This window comes from Thalassophryne amazonica, chromosome 11 (assembly GCF_902500255.1).
Source record: "Thalassophryne amazonica chromosome 11, fThaAma1.1, whole genome shotgun sequence".
In the NCBI taxonomy this organism is placed as follows: Eukaryota; Metazoa; Chordata; class Actinopteri; order Batrachoidiformes; family Batrachoididae; genus Thalassophryne; species Thalassophryne amazonica.
In genome coordinates this window covers 48,921,731-48,946,882 of record NC_047113.1, presented here as the reverse complement: position 1 = coordinate 48,946,882, position 25,152 = coordinate 48,921,731, and the positions used below count along the sequence as shown (strand labels likewise).

The 25,152-nt window shown below is 41.1% G+C and overlaps 1 protein-coding gene across 1 annotated transcript in view; it reads right to left on the bottom strand.

The window, feature by feature from the left end:
• Positions 1-20,570, bottom strand: part of sncb (synuclein, beta) — a 43,603-nt gene extending 23,033 nt beyond the window's left edge. The window contains exons 1-3 of the mRNA XM_034181542.1: positions 20,419-20,570; positions 19,503-19,629; positions 518-547 (exon numbers count right to left, since the gene is read on the bottom strand). Coding sequence (XP_034037433.1) covers positions 518-547; positions 19,503-19,623 — 151 coding nt within the window. The 5' untranslated portion in view covers positions 19,624-19,629; positions 20,419-20,570. The remainder of the gene's footprint in view (positions 1-517; positions 548-19,502; positions 19,630-20,418) is intronic.
• Between the last annotated feature and the right edge of the window lie 4,582 nt (positions 20,571-25,152).

Below are 25,152 nucleotides of genomic sequence, written 5' to 3'. Positions count from 1 at the left end.
TCAAGAACTTGACACTGACTGAAACAATTGGTTTAGACAATGTTTAATTATTTCCCAACAGTATACCTATTTCAGAAAATGATTAATTTTCAAAATGCTATATGAAACAGTTATTTCAGAACGTGATGTGGTATTTCAAAGTGCTTGAAACACAACAATGGTCAACCTGATCTCATGGCATGTCATGATGCAGCAGCATGAAATAAACAATCTATTGGTTCGTGATATTGTGACGTCACGGCAGCACAAATTCATTCTCATTCATTCCGTGATGGCTGCACAAAATTAAAAGTGAAGCGGGGGAGTCGGGTGGTTATGGTTAGGGTTGGGAGTAGGAGTAGGATTAGTAATAGTGAGTTAAAAAACCCCGTCACGAAAATTTGACTCATTTCATGATGGGAGCACAAAAAAAAAAATAAAATGTGAGACTGGGCTGCAATGGCAGCATTTAGTGCACTGTGGGCATTCCAAAATAATCAACCAACCAGACAGACAGACAGACAGACAAAAAGCTTACCTGTGCCAACACTGTCTTTGGCCTTACTACCTGAATTAAAGTAAAAAAAAAGGAAGGTGTTAGAAAAGTATCACTTTTGTCAGTTTGCATTTTGTAATTTTGCACATACAGAAAAACTCGCCTAAACCGTCATCGTATATATCGGATATTCACACTCACTGGACAAAAGCAAAAGTCCCAATGCTTTTGTCTGGCTTTCCATGTAATAAACATTGTATAACGGATTTTCTTTCTTTCTTTCTTTTTTTTTTTTTGCTCTGTCTGCATATATAGTGATGGTAAATGCCAAACTGGCAGAAACATTTATAGACATACGTATATACACATATATGCAATTTGTTCTTGCAAGACAGATAGCCTGTAGTGCATGAGTGAACGTGGTGTGCGTGAATGACCTTCACCTGCCCTTCCTGATCAGCCTATAACATTTTATTTAAAGCTAACTTCTATCAGGAAGGGCTGACCACCAAAACAACATGAAGACAGACAAGAATGAAAGACAAGTGGGGACAGGAATAACTGTGAGGTGATGAAAAATTGCGAGACACCAAAGAGGATACATACCAGGACAAGCAACCACACATAAACAAACAGTGACAACAATAGTCTGTTGTCTATTTAGTGAGCATCTATATCCTATTCTAGGACAGCAGAGTCTTGATCGCCTTGGGAACACCCAAAACCAAATTGTGGTGACGGCCACAAACACCTAACCATCCACACACAGAGTCCCAGATCACAGCTATATATCCAATCACTACTGTGGCTGGTGTGTTGGGCCAAGACAAAAGTACAGAACCTTACCATATGACATGGACCACTCCGGCATGCCAGGAGCCACATGGGTGATTGCATGCAACTTAAAGGAAAGGGGTCTATGATGCAGAGCCCCAGGAGAAACAAGGAGAAAAAGGACAGTAGAATGGCCTAAGGGCCAGGGAGAGCACCCACCAGGGCCACTGGGGCAGCCTGATGAGCCGCCAGAGGAACAGCCCAGGCAGAGCAACAACGCACTCTTTCCTCGCAGATTCAAGGAAAGTGGATATCGTATTTCCTTGATTAAATGCCTGGCCATTTATTTTTTCAAAATGTGCTCAGACCCACGACCTAATCAAGGTAGGCCATAATTCAAGGCCAGTGATTATTAACAAAATGCTGTTTGTTACCTACACTGTAACATGATAAGTTTCACACATATCCCAGGGAGTGGTGAACCAAACTTCTTTAGATCAGAGCCCTCTGCGTGGCTGCGAACAATCTGAAGCCTGACACACACCTGCTAAATGACTGACACTACAAAAGGCTGTGATTTGTCACTTTTACATTTCCACTCCTTCCTCTCCAGTCATATTTGAAAAGTTTTTGCAGTGTGCCCGCCGATTACATTTCGATGATGGATCAAATGTATCTGGCAGAAAATTCTGCAATTATGACCAACTTTACAACACAGAGTCACAAAAAGACCCACAAATGACCCACAATTCATGGAGGAAATCGTATGTACTGTACCGTTGGTTTGCAGGTTGATGATTGTATAAAGAAGTGGAGCTCATTGAGGGACAAATTAATCCAGAAAAAAGCCACTGATCCTGCTGTAAATTGCATAAAGACATGATGGAGAACTTAAAAAGGGTCACATGCACATCGGCATCATTGCATGGCCATTGAGTTACGGAAATAGAGAAGCATAAATCAGGCATTAGGATTTTAAGGTACCACTCTGCAACGCACTGAGAAAACAGTGACTCGACCAAATGTAATCTTTTTAATACACATAATGTCCAGCACTTATTTAAGGCAGGCATTTATTTTTTTCAGACGAAGTTGTGACCCCGTCATTAAATGAGGCAGGCCCCAATTCAAGGACAGGCTTTAAATCAAGGAAATCCTTAAGCCTAATTGGTGCTGGGGATTTCCTGTAGATCGTTTGGCGCCTCCTGATTGTAACTAATCTGTTACATACGTATAACGGATTTTCTCCATTTTATGAATAATGGATTTTGTCCATTTTATACATATAACTGATTTTGTCAGTTTTATACATACAGTATAACAGATTTTGATTGTAATGGACAAAATTCGCTGGTTCCACCTGAATCCATTATTTGTGAGTTTTACTTAATATACAGTAGGTACAGAAACATCACACTATCAGCTTTCCTGTCATTCTGAGTGAAACAAAGAGATGGTGCCGTTTGAAGACTCTGCACCATTTCTGAGAAAACTGCTGTCTTGCCACCCTCAGGGGTCAAATGTCATCTTCCTGGCAGTGGGATACATGACACGTTGATGCTGCGCCGACATGACAGACGCCTTTGACACAGCTCTGCAGCTTGGTCTTCAAAGTCTTTACAAGAACAGGCAAATGGAACTGTCATAACTGACTAATTAGTTTCTCATGAATGGCACACTCGTGCAATGTTCCAAAAAATGTGCAGAACACTGTCCACATGGTTCTCACTCCAGGAAGGACTGCGATCAATCCCTGTTCCTCCTTTAAGTCATCATATATTCAACTCTAGTTCCTAAAAATAAGCATTTAAAAATAACTACAATTGAGTTCCAGTTAAATAAACCTCAACACCATCTGTGAGCAATACCAAAGCAGTAAATAGAACATGAAGCACATTTTTCACATCACGTTTAAAAAAAAAAAAGTCAGTCATTTAATTTAAATGGTATGAAATCATTAAGCACAATTCAAGGTGCCCAGAAAAGATTTAGAATTAATTTCAAATTGTTTACAATAGTAGATTTGGATTACACCTGATCAGCATCAAATCCTGACATTAATCGCCACTGATTTAGCACCTTTCAGGTGTTCAAGGTCTGCTGTCCCTTCCACACAACCAGCTTTTATCCAATCGGCAAAATATCATTGATATTTTGACGTCTGATGTTCCATCAACGTAGAAAATATATTTGGTTTGAAAATAGAATAGTAAGTCCCTTTGGCTGCCCCCTTGTTTTTTTTTTGTTTTGTTTTTTTGCACTTGGGGTCGCCACAGCAAATCCAAGGTGGATCCGCATGTTGATTTGGCACAAGTTTTACGCCGGATGCCCTTCCTGATGCAACTCCACATTACATGGAGAAATGTGGCAGGGGTGGGGTTTGAACTGGGAACTTTCCGCACTGAAACCAAGTGCATTAACCACTTGGCCACCACCCCTGGTTTGAAAATAGGATCAATGTAGGAATTCTAAAGTTGGATCAGTGTAGATATTCACTATAGATTAGGGCTGTTCATGCTATATAGTGAAAAAATAAAAGTTGTGAGAGATTTCGAGCCACATGTTGTTTTTGTTCCACTTGGGGTTTTAGAGGTGCAGACCAAATCTGAAATCAATCAGATAAGATTTAGAGGTCCCCCAGAGTGACATATTTTCCTTTCCCTCCACTGGCAATAATGGCTATTATTTTTCTTTTACAGGTACATGTGATGGCTTCTAATAGCAAAAAATGGTGGTTGATTGGTCTCCCATTGGAGAACATTACTGGAATTACTGGATTACAACATTGCTTGTTTGGGGAAAATTGTTGCTTTGTGGGGGACCCCTAAACAATGTCTGATTGCAATAAAATTTGGCACAGATCTTTTATTTTATTAGTGGAACAAGAACAACGTGGCCCAAAAGATTTAACATTTTGAACAAGTCTACTGTAGATATTCAATAAAATATTCAACTTATTATAATAAATGTTGAAATCAGCAAGTAACACATCTGCTGCTTTGCAGCAGAAATTAAAAATAAGTAAAACTACAGGCTGTTGCTGATCTAAAAGACTGAAATTAAAACAGATTATTTGTAGCATTACAATCTTTCTTACAGCAAAGCTGAATGTGGTGTTTGCTGTTCTGGGGATGCAATGACACACTGACTGAACAAAAATGAAAGCGATAATTTTGATGTCAAGAAAATTACAACGCCAATTTTTTCCATTAATTAATTTTTGTTTTGGAAATATACCCATTGTTTTATGTTTTGGCCCCCATCTAAACAGCTGTTAACTCCAGCTGAATGTGTTCTTATGGTAGATTCGCAGTAGAGCATCAAAGACGCCCTTCAATCAGTCAGACCTGGGTCTGGACATTGATAATTATTACAGAAACTAATTGCGTAGATTTTATTTATTGATATTTTTTTTGTGTGTGTTACATTTTTCTCCTGCAACCAGTAGATGGAGCTTGTTTTATTATGGTCTCATAAGTGGAGACTCTGTTGGTCAGTCAGCTGATAATTAACAGTCGTGTTCATTTGTCTTTTGGGTGCAGTTCAAAAAGTATTCACACCCTTTGCTCAATACTTTGTTGATGCCCCTTTGGCAGCAATTACAGCCTCAAGTCTTCTTGAATATGATGCCACAAGTTTGTTGCACCTATCTTTTGGCAGTTTTGCCAGTTTTGTCACATTGTCATTATGGGGTATTGTGTGTAAAATTTTGAGGAAAAAAGTGAATTTCATCCATTTTAGAATAAGGCTGTAGCATAAAAAATGTGGAAAAAAGTGCAGCACTGTGAATACTTTCTGGATGTACTATATTCATTGTTTTGCTGTCAAAGTTTAGCTCATGTCTGGATAATTGTATGTAAACATTTAAACATGCTGACTTATAGAAAGCCAAATACACAGTGCACTGAGGCAGATTGATGGCTACGTTCGCAAGTAGTGCCGCATCTGCTACTTTACGGAACAACAGTTCTGTAAGTGGTGGATGTGGCAATGTGAAGAACCACACTAAAAAAAAAGATTTCTGTTAGATTTACAAAATTTAAATATGTACATCTATGGCACATGATCAGAATGTGTCCATGTAAGATAATTTTCTCATGTATCTCATTAAGATATGCTATGTGGACACATTCTGATCACGTGTAACTGATGTACATATTTAAGTCATGTTTCTTTTTCAGTGCAGAGTTTATTCCACCTCAACAACATGCTCACACACCACAAATCCTGAAAAAAGGTAGGATAACTATTCACTAACACCTACAAATGTCCACAAAATGATCAGGGTTATCTGATGGAGTCAACAGAAATATAACACAACCTGCCAGCTGTGTCACGCTCACCAATCTATTGTGAAAGTGGAGAGCTGAGGAGGATCGGAATCTCGGATTTCTCTTGTTTTATTTATTCCTGTTTAGTTTGTCTTGGAGATAATGATTCAGAGCGCATCATTGTTCTGAATGTACAAAAGAGAAACTGTGGCTTGTGTGGTCTGTTTATGGTGAATACATTTTAAACACCATAGTCAGTTAAAGCCACAACCACTGTTCTCTTGTCTGAGCCGTATCACCGGTCGATAGTGTACTCCACCCAGCTGGACCTGGTCACTCCAGCCGCGTCATCGTCTCCACTGTGCCTTATTGATCCCCAAGAGCTTTTAAAGCCAGCTGAAGAGAAATGAAATGATAAAGCACAGCGCTGTCTACACACACGCACACACACACACACACACACACACACACACACACACACACACACACACACACACACACACACACACACACACACACACACACACACACACACACACACAAGCAAGCCTCAAAGGAAAACAGATCAAGGAGATGCATCATACATCAGCTCTGGTGGAATGAACAGCACACAAGTACATTATACTGAGAAAATTTTTTTTGAAAAAGAGCAGATTTTGAAGATTTGTATTGTGAAGACAATCAGATTGCAGCCATTCATTCACTTGTGGTTTTACTGTGTTTTTACATTAGAGGGGACAGATCAAATGGAATCTTTAGAAACGGTGATGTAATGAGGCCCCATTTAGCACATGTGATGCCTTCCTTCTGATACTGACTCTGTAACAATGTTATGTAACACCAGTGTTGCAAAGGTTTTGAAACATTCTGGAATTTCCATTATTAATTTGCTCTATGGATGTAAAGTTCTGTTACAACCTGGTCTCACGGCAAGTCGTGCTTTAGCAACATGAAATATACATTAATCTATTGGTTCGTGATATTGTGACGAAAAGCACCTCATTTTCGTCACGGCAGCTCTCTCTCTCTCTCTCTCTCTCTCTCTCTCTCTCTCTATATATATATATATATATATATATATATGTGTGTGTGTTCAGGTGGCCCAGTGAATTTTGTCTGTTATAATAGAATTTGAAAAAATGGGCCAAATCTGTTATATGTATGTAACAGATTAGTTACATTCAGGAGGTGCTGAACAATCTACGGGGAATCCTGAATCGAGACCTGCCTCATTTAATGGCCAGGTCGTCTGAAAAAAATAAACCCCTGCCTTAAATAAGCGCAGGACATTATATGCATTAAAAAGGATTATATTTAGTCATGTCACTGTTTATTTCTAAGTCCACTGCGGAGTGGTGCCTTAAAATGATTTAAAAGTAAATAAATGGACTGCATTTATATAGCGCTTTTCCATCTGCATCAGACGCTCAAAACACTTTACAGTAATGCCTCACATTCACCCCGATGTCAGGGTGCTGCCATACAAGGTGCTCACTACACACGGGGAGCAATAGGGGATTAAAAACCTTGCCCAAGAACCCTTAGTGAGTTTCCAGTCAGGCTGGGATTTGAACTGAGGATCTTCTGGTCACAAGCCCAACACTTAACCACTGGACCATCACCCACCCCCACCCCCCCCAAAAAAAAATTATACTTAAGAAGGCTTTAAATTATGAAACATTTAAATGTGTGAATCTTAAATACGTAACATTCATTGATAGCAGGACTAAAGCAGGTTCTTTGACCCGGGTCCTGGACTGTCCTGCCTGGTTTCCATGTCCACCTGCTCAACTCACACTTGATTGTTTCTCAGCTCTTGATATATGCTTCTCCAGTTCTGTAACTCCGTGGCCATGCAATCTTTTAATCATTCTAATAAATCTCATCATTCTAATCTTTTAAAGCTCTGCCTAACTTTATGTAATTTGCAGCAGGAACAGTGACTTTTTCTGGATTAATTTGCCCCTCAACAAGCTTCTTTATACAATCATCAACTTCCTTATTCCGACTCTGTGTTGTGAAGTTGGTCATATTTGCAGACTTCTCTGCCAAACGTATTTGCTCAATGATCGAAATGAAATCAGCGTGTGCAGTGCAAAACCTTTTAAAATATGATGGGAAAGGAAAGAGTGAAACCAGAAAAGTCTTTTGTGACTTTTGTGGTGTCCGATTTAGCAACTGCGTCAGGCTCCGGAGAGTCACGCAGAGGGCTGTGATCTGATGTGCTTTGGTTCGTCACACCCAGGGATATGTGTAAAACTTAACACCATATTACAGTGCAGGTAACAAGGTCCTGTGTCTGAGCACGGTTTGAAAAAAAAAAAAACGGCCGGTCTTTTAATCATCATACAGTACCCACTTTCCTCGAATCGGCGAGTGTCAGTGCTGAACTTCATTTCGTACCTCTGTTACTGGGCAGGCACGTCCAGACTACTCTGTCCAGTACATGCAAAGGGTTTTTAATTTTTAAAGCATCAGACAGAACGTTTTGTCCAATGTGAGCGAAAAGCCAATGTACAAAATCCGGTATATACAATGTTTACTGCGTTTGCCTTTTGTCCAATGAGTGCAAATATCTGTTTATACAGTGATGCTTTAGGTGAGTTTATAGGGTGGGCCAATACAGGGTGGGCCAATAAAATGTTACCACTATTTGATCATACACACGTTCTTGAAATGAGAACTTATTTGAAAATTTTATTTACAGACTTGTAACAGAAGCATCAAATTAACATTTGATACCAAAGGTTTCCCACTTTGTCTCTTGTTTTCCGCACAGTTCAATAATTGATGACATGTTCAAGCCACGCTCCTCTTCTTTGGATTACAGCTGCAACATGCACATTTAAGTTTGTGAAGACATGGCTACACATCTCAAGAGGGATTCTCCGAATTTCCTGACGGATGTTGGTCTTCAGGGCCTCAATGGTCTATATATATATATATATATATATATATATATATATATATATATATATAAGAAAAGTGTGCTTTTATGTACATGAGGTGTGTGCTTGAATTTATCAATCTATGAGGTGCATGTGATGTATGACTGTAGGTGTCACATTCATATATGCGTGTCATCCCTGAGTCACATGTTACCAGAAACTAATCCCTTCACTGTCACCATGTGCTCTTTTATTTTGGTGAGTGAAAAGATGAGAGCATTTACTGATTTGAGTTATTGTCGATAAAAGGTGATCGGGGTGGATGAAAACATGGTCATTTTGGCTGTCCAAGCATTGCATGGATATCAGCCCAGGGTGAAAGAAAAAAACAAACTGAAAAGAAAAGTAAATCAAGCCAAAGCAGTACAAAATCATAAGAAGGCAGATGCCTTGTGGATGTGTGATGTGACATCAACTGGTATCTTGTCAAGCAGGGTTTTTCTCATTTCCGCCCCTCCTTGTCTTTCCTCAGGCAGACTGCTTGGCTCAGCCGTGTGGGCAGTAGCAGTGGCTGTCAAAAGGTGAGCGAGACACCGACCTATCAGATCACTCTCACCCCTCCTCCAATAAGGATGTTCATGGAAACGATACACCACTTTCTAGGGCATCACCACGCTCGATGGGCGTACCACAGGAAAAAGACATGCAGCAGGGAGGAGACGTTACATCTCTTCTCAAGAAGACGAGCCAGCACGTGTTTTGACTGCAGCCTGCCATGTTTGGGTACGCTGATGAGTGACGCGCATGCAGAGTTTAATGTGTGCACTAATTGGATTTCATCTCATTAGAAGCACATTTGCTCCTGCAGCAGCAATACAGCCAAAAAACTAACAGTCACAAAAATGGTATGAAGTGATAATTATAGCAATTATATTATAGCAAACCAACTAATTAATTACAGCAAACTAAAAAAATACGTATAAAATGTGGTGTCCATTGACAACGGCTTAACAAATGACAAAACATATATCTGTAATCCTGGACAGGTTCCAGCTCTGGGCTGCCTGAGTCATCCAAAGAGAGTGGAACAAATGATTCATGGCAGCCATTAGGAATAACACATACGAGGGCTGTCAATAAAGTAACGGTCCTTTTTATTTTTTTCAAAAACTATATGGATTTCATTCACATGTTTTTACGTCAGACATGCTTGAACCCTCGTGCGCATGCGTGAGTTTTTCCACGCCTGTCGGTGACGTCATTCGCCTGTGAGCACTCCTTGTGGGAGGAGTCGTCCAGCCCCTCGTCGGAATTCCTTTGTCTGAGAAGTTGCTGAGAGACTGGCGCGTTGTTTGATCAAAATTTTTTCTAAACCTGTGAGACACATCGAAGTGGACATGGTTCGAAAAATTAAGCTGGTTTTCAGTGAAAATTTTAACAGCTGATGAGAGATTTTGAGGTGATTCTGTCGCTTTAAGGACTTTTCACGGTGCGAGACGTCGCGCAGCGCTCTCAGGCGGCGTCATCAGCCTGTTTCAAGCTGAAAACCTCCACATTTCAGGCTCTATTGATCCAGGACGTCGTGAGAGAACAGAGAAGTTTCAGAAGAAGTCGGTTTCAGCATTTTATCCGGATATTCCACTGTTAAAGGAGATTTTTTTAATGAAAGACGTGCGGACGGATCCGTGCGTCGGGACGCAGCCGACGCGGTGCGGCACGGCACAGGAAAAACACCTCCGTGTTGATAACCATTTGTAAAATCCAGGCGGCTTTTGATGGCTTTCAGTGGAGTGAGTATATGACAAATTGTTTAACAGGCAGGACATGTTCCAACTTGTCCTTAAGGCTTTCAACAGAGGTGTTTTTCCTGTGGCGGAGCGTCGCATACCTCCAGCATGCCCTGGGCCTGGAAGACCTCCCTCAGGAGATGACCAATGGGCATTCTCACTATATGTACCTCTACACAGAGTCCCTCCAGGATATTCAAGCTTCTCACCCTGTACTGGAGTGTATGACCAGATACCTAACTGAGGATTCTCATTTCCTTTGCTTGTATCCACCACCTTATTCTTCTGGTCATTACCCAAAGTTTGTGACTATAAGTGAGGATAGGAGCGTGAATCGACTGGTAAATTGAGAGTCTCGCATTCTTGCACAGCTCTTTCTTAACCACAGCAGTCCAGTAGGGAGTCCATAAAACGTCAGATGCCGTCCCAATCTGTCTGTCGATCTCACTCTCCAATTCACCCCAAGTCATGAACAAGAAACCAAGATACTTAAACTCTTTCACCTGGGGCAATAACTCTCCCCTGACCCAGAGGGGACACTCCAGATTTGGTCTCAGATTTGCAGATGCTGATTCTCATCCCAGTTGTTTCACACTCAGTACCTCAAACTTGCTCAGTGCGCATCAGCAGTCAGTGCCTCATGAAGCCAACAGAACGACATCATCTGCAAAAAGCAGAGATGCAACTCTGAGGTCACCAAACGTAATTCAAAAAATGTAAATCATTTAGATTTACCAATTGAAACAATTCAATTAAGTTGGTTGAACTATTCTCTTTATTCAGTGTACTTGCAGTATGTCGATTTAGACATTACATATCGCACTGATTTGAATTTGGCATTTTGATCTGTTCTGGAGTTTCTCTGAGTCTTTGTCAACATGCCCACTCCCGTTGTGCTTCTCCCTCTCTAGTTGTGGCGGCCCACGATGAAGCTATCGGGCAAAAAGGGAGTTTCACATCTGCCAGTTTGTCAAGTTACAAGCGTAGATCCAGCACCACTCTACCATTCTCTGCCAGTCCCGGCCCTCTCTGGTGCTGGTACTGGCTTCAACTTCTAGATTCAACCCTTGGAATTGGAATTCTAGATTCACCTATCCTGATTTCAGCCCTCCATGTCCACTCTTATCTGCTCTCTGACCTGTTCCTCTCCTGGCCATGACTGATAAGCTGCTGCCCCTCCATGAGGACACACTGTGGCTGGCCTGGTCCACCCACCATCCAGGTTTATTGTCTCCACTTGTCATGATAAGAGCTTCACAGCCTTGCCACTGCACCTGTCTCTCCTTTGTTAAGTCCAAGCAGCTTTCATGGTAATGACATCACCCTTCTTTCTTTATTGCTACATTTGCTTGTGTTGGATGGACAGCCGTTTGACAGTGGTGAGGTTATGTCACCCTGAGCTGCTTGGGACAACAAAAACAACTCAGCTCAGATTTTCCAAAGTCAAGGACCACATCCTTGCACAATTCCCTGATTGTTAAGGAGTGTGCATTTCACTAGTCATTCTCATCTATATGTAAATGGTTAATTTTGACTAAACGTTAGTATGTGATGACTTAGGTCGGCGTGTTGCATGACTATGTGTCATGCGGGGAAAGGCTAACCCTAAACCTAACCATAAGTATAACCAAAAGATTAAAGGATTATTAACCGACTGTGAGGCCTGTACAGGGAAATATCAAACCGATGTGTTGTCCGTGCGAACACGGAGGTCTGATTTCCTCATACAGACCGAGCAAGTGAGGTTAATAATTCATTTATTATATGGCTATTACATATATAAATATGCAAACTTACAGCATTGCCCAAATATGAAAGCTGCTGATGGCTCATAGTCCGACCTGTTTGCTTTATCTCCATGAAGAACTTATTACAGATGGTCCAGTTTGTCAGCTGATAAGCTTCCAATCTGTGTGTTTTTTCAGATGCTGTTAAGATATTTATGGCATATGTTCATGTCCGACTTGCTTTTTCTAATCACGTTTTTAGCTTCTGGTTTGTAAAGAAAATACGCATTTGGGACTAATTGTCATGGAAACCGGTCCGGTATGGGAAAATATCTGACCGGTAATCAGCCAATCAGTGTCACAGCCATATAATAAAAATGAATATTCCCTGATGAATGAAGCAGATAGTTCAGTGTACTGTCAAATGATACTGCTGTCAGAAATTTGCTGTTAGCTGGACTTTTCAGATTTGTGGACAAATACATCATTGAAAAAAATTTCGCAAACTGCTTCCTGTTCAGTAAATTTGTGTACTTTTAAAACCTTTCCTAAGTGTTACACAGATTAACATTAGTGGTTTGCTGAGATGAAGTTGGACTTGCTACAAATGGAAGAATAGATGTTTCAGTAGTAGACTTCAAACCAATAGCCTTATGGCGAGAGACTGTTCGACCAACCTGATTTTTTCAAACTCCAGACCACTACCTTAATGTCTCAAGTCGTACAGTTGGTGGACTTGAGGTCTAAACACAGAACACTATCACTTGGTTTTTCATACATCGGTCTCATGTCGTGTTAAAGTCAAAAGCAAGCTGAGGTTTTTGGTTAAATCTTCTGTCAATCTACTAGCAGTTATTCTACTTTAATTTTCTTGAGGATAACATCAAGCTTAAAGTAACAGTAAATATACATGAAATAGAATGTTTTGTCCCTGAAATATAGTGATATACGAGGTCTATTAGAAAAGTATCCGACCTTATTATTTTTTTCAAAAACCATATGGATTTGAATCACGTGTGATTGCGTCAGACAAGCTTGAACCCTCGTGCGCATGCGTGAGTTTTTCCACGCCTGTCAGTTGCATCATTCGCTTGTGAGCAGGCTTTGAGTGAGGAGTGGTCCAGCCCCCTCGTCGGATTTTCATTGTCAGGAAATGGCGGAATGATTTGGGCTTTTTTTCCATCAGAATTTTTTCAGAAACTGTTAGAGACTGGCAGCTGGAAACCATTAGAAACATTTATCTGGCTTTCGGTGAAAATGTTACGGGCTTGGTAATGAATAAGGAGTGTTACTGTCGCTTTAAGGACGGCCCCCAGTGGCTGTGGGGTGCGCCGCACTCCGAAGCCGCCATCGACAGGCTGAACGACCATTTCATTTCTAAACGGATGGCTGTCTGGATCCGTGACCATCGTGTGCCATTTCTCTGGTTATCACAAGAGCTGGACATCAACCATTTTCCGGCAGATTTCACTTTTAACAAGAGATTTTGTCATGGAAAGCTGAGCGGAGGCCTCCGCACGTCTGTCTCAATGTGCCGAAAAAGTGCTGTTGCCCACGTCTTTTCACAATTCCTGTGCTAGTCAGACGACGTCCCGGCTAAAACACAGCGTCCAGTTTGGAAATGAACGGCACATTCCACTGTTACAGGAGTTTTTGTCATGGAAAGAGGAGCGGAGGCTTCGCGCGTCGCGGCGGTGCCGCATGGCGCAAAGCAACGCCATGATGAAGCCTCACGGGACATGTTCTGGCATGTCCAGACACATCCACAATTTCTCGGATAATCACTCGATGGAAAAACCACCGACAGCTGTCTGAACGCCATCTCAAAGCCGTCCTGTGAGACCAAAACGGAGGTGGTTTTGTCTCGCTCCAGTAGCGAATCCATCGTGATGCTGTCAACACGAAAATAGTGAGCAATCACTCTCGAGCTGGATGTGAAATTTGTCTAAGTGCCCCCACGAGTGTGGCATTGCAAAAAGCAACACACATGTGGCATGCATCCCCCCCCCCACCACCACCACCACACACATGTGGCGTGCGGGGGGAGAGCACACTTGCATGACATGCTAATATTTATGTATTTACAGACATGATCACACGGAGGCCAGACAGCCAAGTCTGAGCGCACACAGCCGGGCTGCAGCGGCCGCACACAGCGCAGCTCAGCAGGCTGCTCCATGTGAAATAGACTGTCAGATCACGCAGCAGGTGATCTGAATGTCACGCTTGTCCGGCCCGACACGCGTATCCGGCAGAACACGCACGCCGCAGGACTATGACAACATGACAAGCCAACAGTGCCACAAATATGCCACTTTCAGTCACGTATCACCAAAAATACACCGTAACAAATGCTCTTTTGTCAGTTATTATGTCACTTTAATATGTTTATCTCCTTGTCGATTTAGCCATTTTATGCTCCTGTTATAAGACAGTGATTGTAGTGTAGTGGTAAAGTTTCTGTCTGATAATTAGAGCTTTTGTAAACTGCAGATTCGAATCGCGTGAGTGGAATTTATTTTTTATTTAGGCAGGGTTATTTAACCGCAGGGTTCTGTGTTGCGTCCCCTTTTATTTCTTATTTATATCAACCCAGTGATATTCACTAATTATACAGCTAGTTTTTATTTTATTTTTCTCCACATCAGCGGTGCGATATGGTGCAACATGTTCCAGCTGCTTGCACTGTTTGTGCATGAGCGCGATGGTTCATGGTTCCCCATTTAGAGTTTGGTTCGTGGATTTTCTTCCAGTTTCTGCGTCTTTCGTGTTTTGTGTGAAGGGGCCCTAACTGATGCATTGTTAAAACGTGGTCCACACAGTATTATACCCTCTTTCTGGTGCAGCTTTGGAGAGCTGTTTGTCTCATCTTTTCAGGGGTTCATCTACCTCCAGTTGTTTTAATTATTGATCAGACATCTGTCTTATTTATTTATTTAAAGAAATGCTCTGAGAGAATTAAAAATAGAAGGCCACTATAAATGCAAGCCAGACACTTTGCAAATTAGGCCATGGTGCTATATTGAGCGCCTATGTGTATACTGGCTGTTGCTAATGCAGATGCACTTCAAAGAATAAATTTAAAGGCCATTTTTTTTCTCCAGGAGCTGACTACAGTGAGCTGAAACTGTTTTATAGTCTGCTGACCAGCTCTCACCTCAACTCCTGCCTGCAGCCGAGTCAAGTTAAGCAGAAGACACAAGGACACTCATCTGCTGTCCATGTGTTATTTTCATAAATGTACAGATTAACAACTCCAAATCTTCTTCACAGAAACACAGACAGAATAACTCCAAATGAACAATTCCTGTTCATAAAGACACAGATAGAATAAATGAATCCCATTCTGATATAACATATCTCTCTCTCTCTCTCTCTCTCTCTCTCTCTCTCTCTCTCTCTCTCTCTCTCTCTCTCTCTCTCTCTCTCTCTATATATATATATATATATACGAGGGCTGTCAATAAAGTAACGGTCCTTTTTATTTTTTCAAAAACTATATGGATTTCATTCATATGTTTTTATGTCAGACATGCTTGAACCCTCGTGCGCATGCGTGAGTTTTTCCACGCCTGTCGGTGACGTCATTCGCCTGTGAGCACTCCTTGTGGGAGGAGTCGTCCAGCCCCTCGTCGGAATTCTTTTGTCTGAGAAGTTGCTGAGAGACTGGCGCGTTGTTTGATCAAAATTTTTTCTAAACCTGTGAGACACATCGAAGTGGACACGGTTCGAAAAATTAAGCTGGTTTTCAGTGAAAATTTTAACGGCTGATGAGAGATTTTGAGGTGATTCTGTCGCTTTAAGGACTTCCCACGGTGCAAGACGTCGTGCAGCGCTCTCAGGCGCCATCGTCAGCCTGTTCAAGCTGAAAACCTCCACATTTCAGGCTCTATTGATCCAGGACGTCGTGAGAGAACAGAGAAGTTTCAGAAGAAGTCGGTTTCAGCATTTTATCCGGATATTCCACTGTTAAAGGAGATTTTTTTAATGAAAGACGTGCGGACGGGTCCGCGCGTCGGGACGCAGCCACCGCGACGCTCCGCCACAGGAAAAACACCTCTGTTGAAAGCCTTAAGGACAAGTTGGAACATGTCCTGCCTGTTAAACAATTTCTCATATACTCACTCCACTGAAAGCCATCAAAAGCCGCCTGGATTTTACAAATGGTTATCAACACGGAGGTGTTTTTCCTGTGCCGCCGCACTGCGTTGGCTGCGTCCCGACGCGCGGACCCGTCTGCATGTCTTTCATTAAAAAAATCTCCTTTAACAGTGGAATATCCGGATAAAATGCTGAAACCGACTTCTTCTGAAACTTCTCTGTTCTCTCACGACGTCCTGGATCAACAGAACCTGAAATGTGGAGGTTTTCAGCTTGAACAGGCTGACGACGCCGCCTGAGAGCGCTGCGCGACGTCTCGCACCGTGGGAAGTCCTTAAAGCGACAGAATCACCTCAAAATCTCTCATCAGCCGTTAAAATTTTCACTGAAAACCAGCTTAATTTTTCGAACCGTGTCCACTTCGATGTGTCTCACAGGTTTAGAAAAAATTTTGATCAAACAAAGCGCCAGTCTCTCAGCAACTTCTCAGACAAAGGAATTCCGACGAGGGGCTGGACGACTCCTCCCACAAGGAGTGCTCACAGGCGAATGACGTCACCGACAGGCGTGGAAAAACTCACGCATGCGCACGAGGGTTCAAACATGTCTGACGTAAAAACATATGAATGAAATCCATATAGTTTTTTGAAAAAAATAAAAAGGACAGTTACTTTATTGACAGCCCTCGTATATAGTAGTGTTCCGAATAATAGCAGTGCTATGTGACTAAAAAGATTAATCCAGGTTTTGAGTATATTTCTTATTGTTACATGGGAAACAAGGTACCAGTAGATTCAGTAGATTCTCACAAATCCAACAAGACCAAGCATTCATGATATGCACACTCTTAAGGCTATGAAACTGGGCTATTAGTAAAAAAAAAGTAGAAAAGGGGGTGTTCACAATAATAGCATCATCTGCTGTTGACGGTACAAACTCAAAACTATTATGTTCAAATTGCTTTTTTAGCAATCCTGTGAATCACTAAACTAGTATTTAGTTGTATAACCACAGTTTTTCATGATTTCTTCACATCTGCGAGGCATTAATTTTGTTGGTTTGGAACCAAGATTTTGCTCGTTTACTAATGTGCTTGAGGTCATTGTCTTGTTGAAACACCCATTTCAAGGGCATGTCCTTTTCAGCATAAGGCAACATGACCTCTTCAAGTATTTTGACATATCCAAACTGATCCATGATACCTGGTATGCGATATACAGGCCCAACACCATAGTAGGAGAAACATGCTCATATCATGATGCTTGCACCACCATGTTTCACTGTCTTCACTGTGAACTGTGGCTTGAATTCAGAGTTTGGGGGTTGTCTCACAAACTGTCTGCAGCCCTTGGACCCAAAAAGAACAATTTTACTCTCATCAGTCCACAAAATATTCCTCCATTTCTCTTTAGGCCAGTTGATGTGTTCTTTGGCAAATTGTAACCTCTTCTGCACATGTCTTTTATTTAACAGAGGGACTTTGCAGGGGATTCTTGCAAATAAATTAGCTTCACACAGGCGTCTTCTGTCACAGCACTTACAGGTAAATCCAGACTGTCTTTGATCATCCTGGAGCTGATCAATGGGTGAGCCTTTGCCATTCTGGTTATTCTTCTATCCATTTTGATGGTTGTTTTCCATTTTCTTCCATGCGTCTCTGTTTTTTTGTCCATTTTAAAGCATTGGAGATCATTGTAGATGAACAGCCTATAATTTTTTGCACCTGTGTATAAGTTTTCCCCTCTCCAATCAACTTTTTAATCAAACTACACTGTTCTTCTGAACAATGTCTTGAACGTCCCATTTTCCTCAGGCTTTCAAAGAGAAAAGCATGTTCAACAGGTGCTGGCTTCATCCTTAAATAGGGGACACCTGATTCACACCTGTTTGTTCCACAAAATTGACAAACTCACTGACTGAATGCCACACTACTATTATTGTGAACACCCCCTTTTCTACTTTTTTTTTTTTTACTAATAGCCCAATTTCATAGCCTTAAGAGTTGTTTCCCATGTAACAATAAGAAATATACTCAAAACCTGGATTAATCTTTTTAGTCACATAACACTACTATTATTCTGAACACTACTGTGTGTGTATATATATATATCTCCTGTATATTATTCTAAAATGATCCATTCTCCAAAGAATACTTTTACGTTTGCTGTTTCAAGTACATTTGAAGCTTATATTTTTTACTTTTAGTTTATAAAATTTTCAGAGTGTGACTTCTTTACTTCTCCAGTGTATTATTACTGCTGTTACACAAGTAGAAAAAAGGGTAAAGGTACATATTTGAGTTATTCCACCATGAGAGCTACAGTACTGTGTACCCTTGTGTTTTTGTGTAATTTAGTTTTGTATTTATTGTTTTTCCCCTCCAATAAAGGAATGTCAGTAAGGTGCCAAATTTGAAATGTCCAAATGTACATTTTCAAAAACATAAACACAATAAAAATGTTAATTTTTTGAACCCAGACTTTTTCATTTAAGCATTTATATTACACTTATTAAGAACCTAATATAGCTCACCAACATTTATTTTATACAATTGTAGGCAGAAATACCACACACAATGACATGATGCAACTTAAATAATAACAGTAATAATAACACCGAGGCCTGTTACTTTAAATGTGAAGGAGCTGCTGCTTCCTTTCACACTGGGGCATCTTCACCTTCAGACACACCCACATGGCATGTGGGCGTGTCACACAGATCCAGCCCCATATGTTTCACATCATGTCACAGAAGTCTGAGCCATTTCAGGGACAATTTTATTTTTAACAAGTGGAGATTTTGTGAGCAGAGTCAGACAACTGTGGGACTTTGTGGAAGTTTAACATGAAATGCAGGTGCATATATTTAACTGTAAACATTTAACATATTTTACATGTGTCCTCTTTAAAGAAAATATTTTACAGAAAAAAGGAGCTTGTTTAATTTATACCATTACACCCGAATGCATGATTCTGCAAATACAACAAATGGAGGATAATAATAAACACAAAATAAAATGAACCAAGATGATCAATGATTACCATAATGTCATAAAATATTTGACATTTAGTCATTGCCATTATTATTATTATTATTATTATTAATTAATTAATAATTAGTTTTTGTTTTTTTTGTTTTTTGCAAAATCCTTGCTTGATGAAAATTATTTTATTGTACCTAAGAGTTTTTGCATAGTACTATTATAATACTGACTAAAGACCTGCGGTCTGTGTGTCGGCTTGTGAAATGTCAAAGAGGACGCATACTGTCTCCAACTGCATTATGATGTTGATGAATTCATCTCAATATGCATTCATGTGGGAAGGGAGCACATCCATAACCTTTAGCCAGTAGAAAATGCAATGGTTGATTTGAGCAGTTGTGGAACATGCTGCAGAAATGAAAGCACAAAATCCTCTCACTGTTGATTCTGACAGGAGGTCCAGAAACCCGCAAGCTGACAGTTGCCATCATCTTACCTACAAACATAACTCCTTCTTTAGTCTTTTCAGCTGCAACAGCAACTCCTTCCTTGGTCTTTTCTGCAGCCACAGCCATCCCCTCTTTTGCTTTAGACAAACCCTTCATAAACACATCCATCTTGGCCTGTAAAGAGATGTTGCATACGTCACTCCCACTAACCCACACGTGGCTTTTGATATACAAATACGCATCGATGGAACTTGAACATATGACACGCATTTTTATTTATTTATGCACATTTATGAATTTTCTATCTTCATCAAGCCACAAATGCAAAGTGAGAAAACAGCGCCTCCTGTGGTGTATCCTGGGTACTGCCGTGTACCCTGTAGTAAAAACCTGTTCACTCACGCGTTCAACCACATTTTTTATTTACACCAGCGCATGAAATATCCATCAGATTTCAGTGAAATGTTTAATTTCGCAGACAGACATTAACTGTTGCCTGCATGTTGTCAGCGGGAAGCAGAACAGGTTGTTTTTCCCCCTCACACAGCAAGAGATGGAAGCATTAAAAAAAAAAAAATCCAAAGCTGGTGCTGGGGGAAGGGAAGCACGATGCACACTGAGATGTGTGCACGAATCACGCTTTTTAATGACAAATTACACATGATGTCCTCATGTAATAAAAAGACAACCCTACGCAAATATACAGAATAAAACACAAATGAGCGCCGCGCTTGAAGCGGTGCACGTTTACACCGATTTGCCACATTGATCGTTTATTTATAATATGTGCAACATCTCCCAAATATGCATGTATTTTTTAAAAATGCATTTGTTTTAAACGGGAGGGGATGTTAATGAGAATATCTCTAACACACGGTAGAAAGCGACGCCGTCTAATGATGACGCTGACGGCGATGACCTTTAAAGAAATGTGGAAAAACGTTTGAAATAAGGAGTCTTTACCTCTTGACAAAAAGCCTCCGACTCGTCCCCTTATGGCTGAGCGCTCCGGTGGATTCAAACCAACGTCTGAATGGGAGATATCTTCAGATGATCACTATACGTGGGGCTTCCTCGGGCTAATCTCCACGAACAGGGACGGACGGCCCCCTTCACAGTGCGGATCTGAGCGTCACGCCCCCCCACACACACACACACACAAAGACCTCATCATCAGCTCTCTATACTATTGATACCCCCCCCCCCCTACTCAAATGTCAAAGAGGAAAATGATCTTTAAAGAGCCACTCCACAAACCATGGAGTGACTCCATTAAATATGATATCAACCAGAAAATAATGAACTCAGCCAAAAGCTGCCATCATATATTATATAGATATGGAGTTGATACATGTTAAGAGATGTGGAATAAGTCCTTATAAGTTGCTTAGTTCCAAAAAAATAAAATAAAATAAAATAAAAACTTATATATATATATATAGTAGTGCATCCAGAAAGTATTCACAGTACTTCACTTTTTCCAGTTAATTTACAATTAATTGGAATAAGTCCTTACAAGTTGCTTTGTTCCATTTAAAAAAAAAAAAAAAAAAAATATATATATATATATATATATATATATATATATATATATATATATATACGATACGGTTATCGCAACTGGCCCACCTTTACAGGTACTCTGCTGTGCACCATCTGTGGGCCAGTGGCCACCAGATGGTGCACAGCAGAGTACAGTGATGGATATATATCAGCAAAGAAAATGGTCAAAGCATATGTCTAGGAAATACATTTATGGCTGGATAGAAAGGTGAAAGTCAAAGGAATTGTCTGTAGACCTCCTGGGGAAGGGTACAGAAACATTTCTGCTGATTTGAAGGTCCCACAGTGGCCTTTACATGATGCCTAAATAGATCCTTGTCATTTGATTGGTGGTTTGTATGTCACGTGATATGAATTCTTTGTCATATTTGTCATTTTGTTCCATTTACTATGCAATTTTGGTTCCATACGTTTTGCACCATTGCACGCCATGGCCACCTTGATACGGCAACAGTGCTTAGTTTAAAAACAAACATGGCGGGGTTTATTTCGGTGACAGATGACAATTTGGATGAGCTTATTGACAGACCTTATTTTTCTAACACACACACACACACACACACACACACACACACACACACACACACACACACACACACACACACACACACACACACACACACACACACACACAAAACAAATCCAGTACACCACATGCCTTCTGGAGGCATTTGCAGTATTTGCTGGGACGTCTCTAGCTGAAGTAGAAATGCTGTTGGATGAAGAGCTCAACAAATTTCTGTTGCAATTTGTCACTGGACTGAGGAAGCAGATAGCAGTCTATACACAAACTATCTGACTGTTTCTGCAAGTTGACTAAGAACAATTTTGGATTGGATTAGACTGCTGTTTAAAGTTTGTGTTGGACTGTTTGGAACCTCTTGACCTCAGAGGACCAGTGATGCACACCAAAATGTAAGTCACTTTTCTCTTGTTTATAAATGAATAAAATGTCTTTTCTCACTTTTCTCTTGTTTATAAATGAATAAAATGTCTTTTCTCACTTTCTCTTGTTTATAAATGAATAAAATGTCCAATGACAATGATCTTTTTGAGGTGTTATATAAAACAAATAGGGGCTAATGAATGTTTTTTTTTCATTTGTGCAATGGTAAGAATATTTCATGAGGTGAAAGATTAAATGTTCCATTCGATGAGCTGAGGTGAATATCAAAGGAGTGGCTTCACAACAACTCTGTGAATGTCTTTGGGTGGCCCAGCCAGAGCCCAGACCTGAATCTGATTTAACATCTCAGGAGAGATCTGAAAATGGCTGTGCACCGACACTCCCCATCCAACCTGATGGAGCTTGAGAGATGCTACAAAGAGGAATGGACAAAACTGCCCAAAGATAGGTGCACCAAGCTTGTGGCATCATATTCAAGAAGACCTGAGGCTGTAATTATTGAGCAATATGTATGTATGTGATTATTTATTTATTTATTTATTTTTTAAATAAATTTGCACAAAAAATGTTTTTATTATGACGTGTTATGAGTAAAATGTTGAGGGAAAAATGAATTTACTCCATTCTGGTATAAGGCTGTGACATAAAATGTGGAAAAGGTGAATCGTTGTGAATACTTTCTGGATGCACTGTATTTATTTTTGATTTGTTTTATTTAAATAATAAAATTATGTGGCTCTGGTTTAAATAGATTAAGTAAATATAGCTCACACTTGCAGGAGTTGGACTATCAGCCTCAATCACAAAACACCCAATGATTGAACTCAGTTCAATTTTGTACATGATTTAAATTCAATTTACATGCATATGGATGCATATTTACTTATTTATTTAAAGTGCTGTCCACGTCTGTGCTGCAGGCTGTCTGTTCAAGTCCTTGAACAAGACACTTCATCTGCATCATGAACCTAGCTGGAAATAGGTACTGCCTTCGGCTGGTGAAGTGAACTGTGATCAACTAGTGTTCCATCCAGGGGCAGTTGTTGACTGTCATCCACTTCACGATGTTTGGGGATCAGCACCAGCCTGACGGGACATCATGACCTGTATATACGACTTTGCAGAGTGACAATATACTCTGTGGTTAGTGCATATGGTCATATGGCCCCATCCCATATAGTGTAAAATCACGATGATGAACTGTTGTATACTAATATTTGTATGGAGGAGTTCAATCTATCTATCTATCTATCTATCTATCTACACACAGTCAGTCTATGTTCTATTCTTTAGTCATGTGGGGAATCATATATGTAACATTGCGTACCTCCAGCCAGTCAGAGCAAAGAGTGACGTCAGACCAAATCACTTTGCCTCATACGAACAACTGAGTCACAGATACACTGAATATTGTGCGCCTGCTGCTGTGGCTGTGTGAGGTTTCACGTCCAGCTGTGAAGAGGTTAAATGCTCCTCCCTCCTTCTCTAGCTGTCTGACGTAGATGTAGTTACGTCAACTTTCTACTGCAAAATCCTCCCCCTCCCCAACCGATGGGAGGAAATCCCAGAAAGCCCCCTCCACACGTCCTGCTCTTTATCATCTGGACTCTCTGAGCATGAGTAGGCAGGCCGTGGACTGAGGAGTCCAAATCTGATCCGACCGCGCCCTAAAGACTTGGGAAACCCAGATCTGTCCATCATGCTGAATAGTGTCTCTGTACCTGGTGCTGAACTGTGTCTGTCCATCATGCTGAATAGTGTCTCTGTACTTGGTGCTGATCTGTGTCTGTCCATCATGCTGAATAGTGTCTCTGTACCTGGTGCTGAACTGTGTCTGTCCATCATGCTGAATAGTGTCTCTGTACCTGGTGCTGAACTGTGTCTGTCCATCATGCTGAATAGTGTCTCTGTACCTGGTGCTGAACTGTGTCTGTCCATCATGCTGAATAGTGTCTCTGTACCTGGTGCTGAACTGTGTGTCCATCATGCTGAATAGTGTCTCTGTACCTGGTGCTGAACTGTGTCTGTCCATCATGCTGAATAGTGTCTCTGTACCTGGTGCTGAACTGTGTCTGTCCATCATGCTGAATAGTGTCTCTGTCCCTGGTGCTGATCTGTGTCTGTCCATCATGCTGAATAGTGTCTCTGTCCCTGGTGCTGAACTGTGACTGTCCATCATGCTGAATAGTGTCTCTGTACCTGGTGCTGATCTGTGTCTGTCCATCATGCTGAATAGTGTCTCTGTACCTGGTGCTGATCTGTGTCTGTCCATCATGCTGAATAGTGTCTCTGTACGTGGTGCTGAACTGTGTCTATCCATCATGCTGAATAGTGTCTCTGTCCCTGGTGCTGAACTGTGACTGTCCATCATGCTGAATAGTGTCTCTGTACCTGGTGCTGAACTGTGTCTGTCCATCATGCTGAATAGTGTCTCTGTACCTGGTGCTGAACTGTGTCTGTCCATCATGCTGAATAGTGTCTCTGTACCTGGTGCTGAACTGTGTCTCTCCATCATGCTGAATAGTGTCTCTGTCCCTGGTGCTGAACTGTGTCTGTCCATCATGCTGAATAGTGTCTCTGTACCTGGTGCTGAACTGTGTCTGTCCATCATGCTGAATAGTGTCTCTGTACCTGGTGCTGAACTGTGTCTCTCCATCATGCTGAATAGTGTCTCTGTCCCTGGTGCTGAATAGTGTCTCTGTCCCTGGTGCTGAACTGTGTCTCTCCATCATGCTGAATAGTGTCTCTGTACCTGGTGCTGATCTGTGTCTGTCCATCATGCTGAATAGTGTCTCTGTCCCTGGTGCTGAACTGTGACTGTCCATCATGCTGAATAGTGTCTCTGTCCCTGGTGCTGAACTGTGACTGTCCATCATGCTGAATAGTGTCTCTGTACCTGGTGCTGATCTGTGTCTGTCCATCATGCTGAATAGTGTCTCTGTTCCTGCTGCTGATCTGTGTCTGTCCATCATGCTGAATAGTGTCTCTGTACCTGGTGCTGAACTGTGTCTGTCCATCATGCTGAACAGTGTCTGTGTCCCTGGTGCTGATCTGTGTCTCTGTACCTGGTTCTGAACTGTGTCTGTCCGTCATGCTGAATAGTGTCTCTGTCCCTGGTGCTGAACTGTGACTCTGTCCATCATGCTGAATAGTGTCTCTGTCCCTGGTGCTGAACTGTGACTGTCCATCATGCTGAATAGTGTCTCTGTACCTGGTGCTGAACTGTG